At 54.1% G+C, this 11756-nt stretch overlaps 1 protein-coding gene across 1 annotated transcript; it reads left to right on the forward strand.

Annotated features, from left to right (window-relative positions):
* Positions 1–4880: 4880 nt before the first annotated feature.
* Positions 4881–8191, forward strand: Lgals1 (galectin 1). The gene is made up of 4 exons (XM_069999475.1): positions 4881–4987; positions 6136–6215; positions 7448–7619; positions 7995–8191. The coding sequence occupies exons 1-4, from the start codon at positions 4979–4981 to the stop codon at positions 8139–8141; spliced, it is 408 nt and encodes a 135-aa protein (XP_069855576.1). The 5' UTR covers positions 4881–4978; the 3' UTR covers positions 8142–8191.
* The last annotated feature ends 3565 nt before the right edge of the window (positions 8192–11756 follow it).

The following is an 11756-nucleotide window of genomic DNA, read 5'->3' on the forward strand; positions in this document are numbered from 1 at the left end:
TGTAAAGGCAGGTGATGGAAGGTACACAGGCATCTAGTGTCACTTTGTACCCCCCCGCAAGCCCTGGGGTTTGAACTCAGGGCCTCGGCACTGTCCCTGAGCTGCTTCTGTTCAAGGCTAGCACTCTACCACTTGGGCCACAGCACCACTTCTGGATTTTTCTATTTATGTGGTACTGAGGAATCAGACCTGGGCTTCCTACATGCTAGGCAAGCACTCTACCACTGAGCACGTTCCCAGCCCATTTCATGCATTGCTTGAGAACTGGCCAATGCTGCTTCTCTTAGTTTTTGTATTACATAGCATTTCCCCCCTCAAAGTTCAGACTGAGAAGTATAGCTCAGGAGGCAGAGTACTTGCTAGGAAAATGGAGGCCCTGACCCACCCCCAGTACTGATGGGTGGGTAAAAGGAATCAGACTACCGTTTGTTTTGAGCAAGTCACTCCTGATTGCCCTGTGTCCCGCTGTCAGCTCTTCTATCAAAGCTGTGTGATTGTCGTGAATACTGTAATCCATACCCATTTGATTCTCCAGCTACTGCACACAACACATTTCAAGTTTCTGGGTTGTTCTGAGGCTGTCTCAGGCTATGATGCCATCACTCAGAACTGTCTTTACCTCTCTATGCACAATTGAGAATAAGCCATCTCCAAACTGAGTTCAAGTAGCTCATGGCTGTTCTGTACCCAGACTGTCCTTCAGAATGTAGTAGCACAATCATCTTCAGGGCTAGATGAAGCCTGCACAGAGCAACCTGTGGAAATAAGATTCTCTCTAGATTCTCTCTCTCTCTCTCTCTCTCTCTCTCTCTCTCTCTCTCTCTCTCTCTCTCTCTCGCTCTCGCTCGCTCTCGCTCTCTCGCTCGCTCTCGCTCTCTCTCTCTCTCTCTCTCTCTCTCTCTGTTTCTTTCTGTCTGTCCCTGTCTGTCTTTCTCTGTCTCTGTCTCTCTGTCTCTCTTTTAAGGTCTTGAACTTGGGGCCTCACGCTCTTGTTTGGCTGGCACTTTACCATGTGAGCCAGATCTCCACCCTCTTCTCTGAGCACGGTCTCACTATATAGCTCAGGCTGGCCTTGAACTCAAGATCTTCCTGCCTCAGCCTCCCAAGGGCCAGGATTACATGTGTGTCTCACCAACCTAGCCATCTACTCTTTTTTGTTTGTTGGTTGAGGGGCCTGAACTCTGGGCCTGGGCGCTGTCCCTCAGCTCTTCAGCTCAAGGCTAGCGCTCTACCACTTGAGCCACAACGCCACTTCTGGCTTTTATGGCTTATGTGGTGCTGAGGAATCGAACCCAGGGCCTCATGCATGCAAGACAAACACTCTACCACTGAGCCACCTTCTTAGCCCATTCTACTTACTTTTGAAGGAAATTTGCTTTGGGTATTACTTGGTTCTCAGGATCTAACTTAGAGCTCGCTGGTCTCTAGGAATACTTGCAAACACTTTCAAAGAAAAACCCAACCTACAAAACTGTTTTCAAATATAATGAATTTTTAAAATATAATTTTGTTGTTGTTATTAAGGTGTTGTACAGACAGATTACAATTCCTTAAGTCAAATACCGAGTACAATTCTTGGACAATGTCCCCCTTTCGTTTACTTTCCCCTAGTTTCTCTTCTGTCCCTGCTCACAAGTTCCAAAAGCAATGAAATTTTTATAATTAGCAAGTTAATATTCCAATACTTTTGAACACACAAAACATTAATTTCAGCTTTGCAGTTTAAGTGTTTCAGAGCCAATACTTTTTTTTTTTTTTTTTTTGCCAGTAATAGGGTTGGAACTCAGGGCATACTTGCTTGGCTGGCATTCTACCACCAGCCACACCTCAAGCCCTGTTTGTTTGTTTTTTTTTTTGCTGGTTATTTTGGAGCCAATGACACTTGGTCTTCAGGTCTCAAAATAATTTCTAAGCTTTTAAAAAAAAATTTCTTACTAGGCTGGGAAGGTGGCTCAGTGGTAGAGCGCTTGCCTTGTAAGCATGAGGCCCTGGGTTCAATTCCTCAGCACCACATAAGCAGAAAAAAAAAGCCAGAAGTGGTGCTGTGGCTCAAGTGGTAGAGTGCTAGCCTTGAGCTGAAGAGCTGAGAGACAGCATCCAGGCCCAGAGTTCAGGCCCCACAACCGGACCCCCCCCCAAAAAAAAAAATTCTTACTGGGCTGGGAAGGTGGCATAGTGGTAGAGTGCTTGCCTAGCATGCATGAAGCTCTGAGCTTGATTCCTCAGTATCACACAAAACAGAAAAAGTTTCAGGCACTGGTGGCTCATGCTACTCAGAAGGCTGAGATCTGAGGATCACGGTTCAAAGCCAAACTGGGCAGGAAAGTCCGTGAAACTCTTATCTCCAATAAACCATCAGAAAACTGGAAGTGGTATTGTAGATCAAGTGGTAGAGTGCTAGCCTTGAACTGAAGAACTGAGGGACTGTGCCCAGGCCCAGAGTTCAAGCCCCATGACTGACAAAAATAAAAAAAGCTGGAAGTGGCTCTGTGGCTCAAGTGGTAGAGTGCTAGCCTTGAGCAAAAGAAGCTCAGGGACAGTGCCCAGGCCCTGAGTTAAAGCCCCAGGACTGGCAACAACAACAACAAAAAACTTACTAGGATTACAGGCCACAGGTACCTTATAAGTAAGAAAAAAACAATCAAGGCACCCTGCCGGGCACAGGGCCTGACAGATAAGTGGGCGCCACTTCTGAGAGGCCCTGATGACCTGCCTGCCATCACCCCCAAACCACAGCTCCTGCTGGAATCTGGAGAGTCTCCTCAACACGGCTGAAGCAGTGGGGTAAGTGGGGGGCAGAGTGGGGAGAGGCACACCAGGCAGAGGGGTGCCAAAGCCCCTCCTCTCAGAAAGGCACACGGCCTGGGAAAACACGGTACACCAAGTCTATTCTGCCCTGTACTCCCCTGCAGGGTTTCACCCCTCCACTTCCTTTTTGTAAAAGGGAAAACTGAGGCAAGCAAGAAGCCCGACTTGCCAGGATGCCCTGGAGAGGAGGGCAGCAGGACTTGAAGGTCTCTGGTTCCCAGTGAGGGCCTTTCTGTGCACATGGCCGCTATGCCAGGTGCTCAACTGACTGCCAGCCTAGGCCCGGGTCTGTGCAGGAGTGTCATACCACAGCCCCACAGCCCCTCCATGCAGGTCTCTGTCCAAAGTCCCCTCCCATTTCTGATGCTGCAGAGGAAGACTGGCTGGGGAGAGGCAAGGAGGCGGCTGGGGCTGGGCCCCATCCAACCCTTCAGATGACTGAGGTTTGGGGAGGCCCCACCACAGGAAAAATTGAAGCCCCAGTGGTTGGTTCCCCAGGCAGCCGCTTGGTCAGAGAGGAGGAGCGGGGGCTGGAGGGCAGCCCAGACCCACTTGGGCTGGCCAAGCGCCCTGCACACTCCTGCTCTCCCCACCATTCCCTCACCAGCTCTGGAAGCAGAAGATGCTGGGAGTGGGAAGGGAGCTGGGCTGCGGCGGGGAGGCCGGGCCTCCAGATGTGAGTCACTCCTAGGCCCCATCTTCTCCCTCTCTAGGGCTGGCAGTGAAATTTCAGAACGGGGGGGGGGGGGGGGGGAGGGGACAGCCATTCAGAACAAGAGGTTCCCTGGACAACTTCCCTAACATGTCGCTCCTTGCCCAGTGCCCCCTAGGCCCCTCTCTCCACCTGGCTTCTGACTGTGAGCTGAGAACCCCTGTAGCCCACCCTCAACTCCACTGCTATAGTGATCTTCTCTCCAGTCCACATCTGGCCTGAACACGACACCCGCCGTACCTTCTATGGCTCCAGCTTCCTCAGATGAAGCAGTGTCCAAGCTCTCCACCAGGCTGGTGAGGCCCTTCGCCACCCAGGCACTGCGGCCTCTCCAGCCTCCCCCCTTCTCTTCTCCTCCCTGTTTCCCAGGCCAGTGCCTTCTTATCTCTGGGCCTGTGCCAACGCTGGCCTGGCCAGGCAGGCCCTTCTTAAATCCAATCTTTCCAGACCCTCTCTCCCAGCAGGCTGCCTCCATGCTTGCTGGTGACTCCCGGGGATACAGTGCTATTTCATAATTAGGTTCAAGGTCAGATTCTACCCCAAGTGCAGGCTCTGCATCTTTGAACCCTTCTTGAGTCCAGCTCAGGGCCAGGCACATAGTAGGTGATGGATAGATAGGGGTGGGGGAGGAAGAAGGTTGTGCTTGGCCTCACAAAGACAGATGTGGAAGAGTGAGGTTCCGGATGCACACAGAGCAGGGACCCCAGCCCTAGGGTGGTGGCTACGGCAGGGTGCACCCTCTCAGAGTGGTCACAGGCTGTCAGGCTGGGGCTTTATGAGAATCCAACAGGCCCTTCTGTCGGGGAGAAGCCGGCGGGGCAGAGCCAAGGCCAGCAGCCTCCGGCCTGGCACCCAGCCCAGTCTTTCTTTAGCCCTAGTGAACAGCACGAGCTAGCGGCTGAATCTTCACTTCCTGGGGAGCCCCGGGTGGGGCAGGGCTTTGAGGCAATGGGTCCTGGCCCTCTGCAGAGGCCCACAGCGGGACCACGCCCTGGCCCTGCCAGGCGAAGCATCTCCTGCCCCAGTGCAGACTCCCTGAAGAGCTGGGGGACTCCCCTCAAGTCTTCTCTGGGGCCCCCCTGGGCTCTGCCTCCTGGCCCCAGGCCTTCCCTCCTCCCCTAACTCTTGGGCCTAGCTCATCCTTAAAGTATTTTCCATTCGCTTCCCCCAGTCTCTGCCACAGCACCGTTTTTTTCTTTTTTTTTTGGTTGGGGGGAACAGAAGGTGGAGCATGGGTCCTGGGGGAGTAACACCCTAGGAGGGCTCACGGCTCTGGTTGGTCACCTCTGCTCCAGACCCCGCCCCTATCCCTATCCTCACTTGCGATTGGCTCGGCTCCCAGGGGGCGGGGCTCACCGGTCCGGTCCAGTTAAAAGGGTGGGAGCGGCCGCGGGCCCACCTCGGTGGAGTCTTCGGACAGCTGGTGCCGCACCGCCCGTGAGCATCTTGGCCGCAGTCATGGCTTGTGTGAGTGTGGGGACCCCCACTTGAAGGTCTAGGGGTCCGGACAGTGAGGTCAGAAGGGGTCGGAGGGACAGTTCAGGAACGGGCTGCCGGGCCCAGCTGTGTGGCTGGGGACACGTGCCTTCTCTCTTCCCATCTGTAAAGTGGGGACTGGCGTCACGGGTCCGCAGAGCTTTCTCTGGCTGAAGAATTTTCTGGATTCCTTCAAGGTCTGACAGCAGAGTTGTTTCTGCCAAGGTCCGACTTTCTGAAATTCTGCGGCTCTCTGAGAAGAGACCGTGGGAAGGGTGTGGCCCTGGGGGACACCCTTTGGCCCTAGCCACTGTCCCTCCCCTCCCCTGGACATTCTGGAGAGCCTCCTCTCCCCTCCCCCCTGCAGCTGTCTCCAGTCACCCGGCCAGGGCCGTGTCACCCTCTGCTCCAGAGAGCTCTGAAAGTTGCCTGGATGTGGTCAGGTTGCCTGGAGGCTGCCTGGGTTAAGAGGGCAGTTTGTTTGGTGGAGGCTGAGAGAATACCCCAAGGCTAAGCTGGAGGTGGGGAGGGAGACTGGTAAGGAAGATAGAGGAAGTAACAATCTTCCACGGCCCCCCTTCCTCCCCTAGGAAAGGGTTCAAGTTTCTGGCAGAAGGAACCAATCACACCAGTTAACTCCTACCTAGCCATCCTGGTTGGATCCCACGGCTAGCAGAGTCCAGCAGTATGCTGGGTGCTGCTCTGTCCAGCCACCTTGTCTGCAACCCTGACCTCTGGCTGCTCTCTCTTCTGCAGAGTGGCCTGGCCAGGCTCCTTCCTGTCTCCAGCTGTTGGGCCTCTGTAGAAGAGGCTTGGAGGGCCTGGGACCCTGTCCCTGCAGTCCCAGGACGCTTGCTCTGCCCTGGAGTGGCAGAGCCCTCTCCCCCTCTATCAGGACCCATCCTCAGCCCGATCTTCTCCATCCTCTCCATCTGCTAAAAGAGGCAAACAGGGCGTGGCACCCCAGGCCTCTCTACATCTGGGGCCCCAAGCCCATGGCAGAACTCCAGCAGTGCTTAACCCTGGACCACATAAAGAATCAGAGGCCCAGGATGGGAAGGACCCCCATTCCCACCCCTACTCACCCCAGAGCCGAGGCCAGGCCTTCCTCACCCAGCTGGGCGGGTTTTGTCTTGCAGGGTCTGGTCGCCAGCAACCTGAATCTCAAACCTGGAGAGTGCCTCCGCGTGCGGGGAGAGGTGGCCCCAGATGCCAAGAGGTGAGAGGTCCAGGCAGGGTGTGCCTGGGGGCCAGGGGCGGGGCTCAGAGGCCAAGGGTCCCGCTGGGCCGCTAGGCTGGGCGTGGCCAGCCTGAGCCCACTGCTCCAGAGCCCTGAGGGGGTTAATGCCAGCTGCAGAGGCTGCATTTTCTGGGAGGGTGAGTCACTTCCTCCCTGGGTCTGGACGCCCCCGCCATTGTCATCCCCCTGCCCTACTGAGCCTCTTAAACTAAACCAGCTGCAGCCCCGGTGGGCTGCCTTGGCTTCCCCCTCCTCTCCTGGGTGGGGCCTGCTCCTGTAAGAGCGGGAAAGAGCATGCCAGCCACGGCTCTCCTAGGAGCCCTCCTCCTGAACTGCACCCTCAGTCTTTTATCATTCATTCAACCAGCTGGCACGTTCTCTAGCTGCAGTGTGACCTTGGCCAGGTTGCCCGACAGCACAGAGCCTCCGTTCCTTAATCAATAAAGCAAGAGGGAAGCCGCAAGGCAGAGGAGGTGGCAATGCCAGGCCAGCAGCTCATTAAGAGCCGCCCTCCCTCTCCCAAACCTTCTGAGGTTGGTATTGCTATTATTAACAATGATTAGGCTCTGCCAGTGGCTCATGTCTGTAATCCTGACTACTCAGGAGGCTGAGATTTGAGGATCTCAGTTCCAAGCTAAACCTAGGAGACTCATGTCCAACTAGCCAGCAAAAATCTGGATATGGAGCTTTGGCTCAAGTGGTAGAGTGGCCTTGAGTGAAAAAGCTAAGCAAGGCCCTGAGTTCAGGCCCCAGCACACGCGTGCACGCGCTCACACACATTATTAGCTCTATTATTCACTCATTCGACAATAATTGAACAACTACTGTGTGTCCTACTCAAACTGGCCACCAGGGGTTCCCAGATAGATAGTGAGGCAGACAAAATACTCCCCCTATCCCCCTCCTGGGAATCCTGGTTGACCAATGGGGGCTTGGATACAAAGTAACGTCTTAGAGACTCTAGGCTGTCAGCACAGCAAGACCCTGCCATGTAGCCAAGGAACTCGAGGCCCAGGGAGGGGCAAGGGTTATCTCGAGGCCACACAGCAAGGTGACAGCCCAGAACTAAGAATCCTGGTTTCTGGTCTCCTTTTGGCCTGATCCCAGCGAGCTGCATTACCGGTGTTCTGCGTGGCAGCCTGGGGCGCTCGTGGAGGGGAGTGGGGTACAGCCCATCTATGTGGTCCCAAGCGCACCTGTCACTCCCCTAGCTTTGTGCTGAACCTGGGCAAAGACAGCAACAACCTCTGCCTGCACTTCAACCCTCGCTTCAACGCCCACGGGGACGCCAACACCATCGTGTGCAACAGCAAGGACGGCGGGGCCTGGGGGGCCGAGCAACGAGAGCCCGCCTTCCCCTTCCAACCCGGGAGCACAGTGGAGGTGGGCGGGGCTTGGGGGATGGGCGGGGCTTGGTGCCAAGCAACCGGAGCCCGCCTCTTCCAGCTCGAGTACAGCGGGGGTGGGGTGGGGTGGTGGGCGGGGCTTGGGGCCCAGCACCCCGGATGGGCGGGGCCTGGTGCCAAGCAACGGGAGCCCGCCTTCCCCGGCCCGCCAAGAACTCAGCGGGAGGGGGGAGGGCGGGGCAGAACAAGCCTTAAAGGGCCAGAGACCCAGGCCCCACCCCACCATTCTTTTGCACCTGGCTCATGTGGTTCCTGGGAGCATCAGTTCCTCTGGCCAGCTGAATAAACCGATCTTTGTGGGGATCAACAGAGTTCGGGAGGGCCCAGCTCAGCGTCTCTCTCCACCCTTCAGGTGTGCATCTCCTTCGACCAGACTGACCTGACCATCAAGCTGCCAGATGGACATGAATTCAAATTCCCCAACCGGCTCAACATGGAGGCCATCAACTACATGGCAGCCGATGGTGACTTCAAGATCAAGTGTGTGGCCTTTGAGTGACACCACGCGGCCCCTGGCCCCTAATAAAGGCAGCTGCCTCTACTCCTGAATCAGCGTCCTCTGTGTGTGTGTGTGTGTGTGTCGCACATGCAGGAGGACAGGAGGGGCCCCCACACAGGTCTGGCCCTTCCCTTCCTTCCATTCATTCCCCCCATCTTCTAAGTCCTGGTCCCATCTCTCCTCCCCCAGTCCCAAAACCCAGCAGAGCTCAGCACACATTGGTGGGCTGGGAGCCCCTGGGTAAGAATGAGTTCCTGGATACAGGGAGGACCAGGAAGGTGGAGGGGAGGACAAGCTGGCCTCTCATTTGCCTGAAGAAGAGCTGGCTAGGTCTGGGGTTAGCCTGAATCGGGAGCACAGATCTGCCATCCCAGCTACTCTGGAGGCTGAGGCTGGACAGCTTGAGCCCAGGAGTTTAGGGCCAACCAGGGCAATACAGCAAGACCTCCCCTCAGGAGAAAAAAAAAAATCTGTAGTCAAATGAGGAGCTGCAGCTGTGTGGCCTTGGGCTCATTAACTGACCTCTCTGAACCCCACCTCAGTTTCTTTTCTGTTTTTCCTTTCCTTCCGTATCAGAGATTGAACTGAGTCTCATAATTACTAGGCAAGTGCTCTACCTACCATCTGAGTCACATTCCCAGCAGCTCTTTGGGTTTCAGTGTGTTTTCCAGATAGGGTGTCGTGCTAACATTGGCTAGGCTGGGCTTGGATGAAGATCCTCCGTCCTCTGCCTCCTGATAGCCAGGATTACAGAATGAACCGCTACCCCTGGCTACCCACCCTGTTTATTCATTTATATATGGTTAGAAGACACATAATCCACCCAAAGCTTGTTGTAGAGATTAAATCAGATGGTCGGTGAACATCTGGGGCCACTGGCTTCCTGTCCTGTACTGCATTTGGGGATGTCCTTACTGAAGTCTGACGTGGGGGAGATGGTGCTCTATTGAAGGAACTAGGCTGGAAGCTTTGGACTCTGGCTGTGAACAGGTTCTCCACCCCAACAATGGAAATACTGGCCTGAGTGATGTCTCTGGCGCCCAACTGCTCCCGCATCTGTGGTAGGAGGAGCTGAGGGGGGATGGCTATGTGGGCTCCTAGGATCCAAAGTACACAGAGGACCTAAAGGGAGAGGCTGGCCAACGTAAGTCCCAGTCTTGATGCTCCCAGAGTCCCCTCTTCCTGGAGAACAGACACAGGCACTGAGGCTGACATGGGCCTCTGGGACTCCCTGATCCCTGGCTTCATGAGGCTTCATTTCCCTCAGGACCCGGACAGGCTCTGCTACTTGGAGGCCAGTGCCCAGCCCTGCCCCTCACCCCTCAAACATGCTGGCCAAACGCATAGGCAGATGGGGTAGCCTGTAGGCTGATGGCTCGCCCACCTTTCCCTGTCCCCCAGTTAGGGACAGATTTTCCAGAGCCCCTGATGCCTCCCTGGCTGCCCATCAGCTGTAGGAAGTGAGTCCTTCCTGGAGACCTCAAATCAGAACATCGCTGGGCTCCTCAAAAACTTCAGGGCACAGTCTCCAGAGGCTAGACAAGGGGGGAGTGGGGGAGGATCTCTCTACCTCTAGCCTCAGTTCTCATCCATAAAATGGGAGTCACTTTAGATGGCTGATCCCCTGGGGTCCCAATTCTATGAAAGGAGGAAGGAGCACACAGCCAGGTCTGGGGCTCCCATGTGTCACACCTAATCTCCAGGTGGTTCTGAGGCTCCCAAATGACCACCCAGGGAGAAAGCTTTGAAAGTCTGGCTGTGGAAGATCGCCCTCCGCTGGACATCAGAGAAACTGTTCCTCGCTTTCACACACCATTGTACATACAGCAGGGACTACAACCTGGCAGGGGAGAGGGCCTAGTAGGCTCAGACCTGTTTAAGCCCCAGCTCCATTGCCCAGTGATGTTAGACAACATCTCTGAACCTCAGTTTCCTCAATTATCAAATTGAGTAAACCAGTTACTGCTAGTATGTAAGGTAGTGATAATCAGCCATGATATGGGTAGAAACAAACACTCCCTAGCCAGGCACTAGTAGCTCATGCCTGTAATCCTAGCAACTGAGAAAATTGTGATCAGGTCCAAAGTCAGCCTGAGAAAAAAAAAAGTGTAAGACTTCATCACCAATTAATCAGCAAAATGCTGGGCTGAAGGCATTGCTCAAGTGGTAGAACACCAGCCATGAGAAAGCCAGGTGAAACTGGAAATATGGCTTGTGGTAGAGGGCTTGCCCAGCATGCATGAAGCCCTGGGTTTGATTTTTCAGTACCACATACACAGAAAAAACTGGAAGTGGTGCTGTGGCTCAAGTGGTAGAGTGCTAGCCTTGAGCAAAAGAAGCTCAGGGACAGTGCCCAGGCCCTGGCAAAAAAAAAAAAAAAAGCCAGATGAGAGTATGAAGCCCTGAGTTCAAAGCTCCAGTATTGGCACAAAAAGAGCATAGTCATTAGCATACAGTAAGGGCTCCATGAATGCTGATTCCCTTCACCCAGGTTAAGGCTTAGTGTGTTTTACAACTCTAGTAGAGAAATGCCACTCTCAGCCCTGCTCTTCTTGACTGTGTGACCTCAGACAAGTAGCTGCACCTCTCTGGGCCTGTTTCCCCTGCAGTGAAATGGGGTTATACTTCAAGTGAGAGAAGCAAGCAAAGAACCAAATACGGGGCAGGTTTTGTTGTGATTCTCCTCATTGTCTTCATGATCATTGATAGATGCCTTCCCTTATTGTGCCTGAGCACAAGGCATACCCAGTAAATGCAAGAACAGTTGAAGCACAAATTCAGCCAGTAAAAGTAGTGTCTTGTCCACTGTCTTTTGTCCTGGGGTGAGGGGGATCTGAGACTCCCTAAGAAGGATTTAGAGCATAGTGCTGAACCAAGGTGGCCAACTTCAGTCTTCATTGGGACCATTCATGGATGGGTCTCCCCAGTCCCGTGGGATCCACAGCTGGAGCAGAGGAGGACAGTACTGTCTTGGGTATGTAGGGCAGCTGTCAGGGAAGTGGTTCTGGTCCTACCAGGTTCTACCACGGATTGAGTGGCTTTAGTCAAGTCACACCCTTGTGAGCCTCTGGACCTATGAAACAAGGATGAGGCAGGGCTGGCCTAAAATCCCTTTTGGGTATTGTTTCACTGAATGCCTTTGCATCGTAGCTTTATTTTCAGGAAAAGCATGTGTTACATCTTTAGGGAAACTGAGGCGCTCAGCAGCACTGCATGATTATTATTTTTTAAGTCGTGCACACTTCAAGTAACTCACTTCTCCAAGGTCAAGGTTCTCAAAGTTTGTTTATCTCCTGAGAAGTTGCTAGAAATAGGACAAGGCCCTGCCCAAGTCTGCTGAATCAGAAGCTGGGTGGGGCCTGCCTGAGACTTTCAGCAATCCCTCTAGAATAACCAGTGTCCTCTACTCACCACAATTATCCCTACTTTAAAAACAGGGTAGAGGACTGGGATGGTGGCTCAGTGGTAGAGCGCTTTGCCTTGCATGCATGAGGCCCTGGGTTTGATTCCTCAGCACCACATAAGCAGAAAAAGCTGGAAGTGATGCTGTGGCTCAGGTGATAGGGCGCTGGCCTTGATCTGAAGAGCTGAGAGACAGTGCTCAGGCCTAGAGTT

The sequence above is a fragment of the Dipodomys merriami genome, unplaced genomic scaffold (genome assembly GCF_024711535.1).
Source record: "Dipodomys merriami isolate MVZ:Mamm:240054 unplaced genomic scaffold, mDipMer1.0.p SCAF_55, whole genome shotgun sequence".
In the NCBI taxonomy this organism is placed as follows: Eukaryota; Metazoa; Chordata; class Mammalia; order Rodentia; family Heteromyidae; genus Dipodomys; species Dipodomys merriami.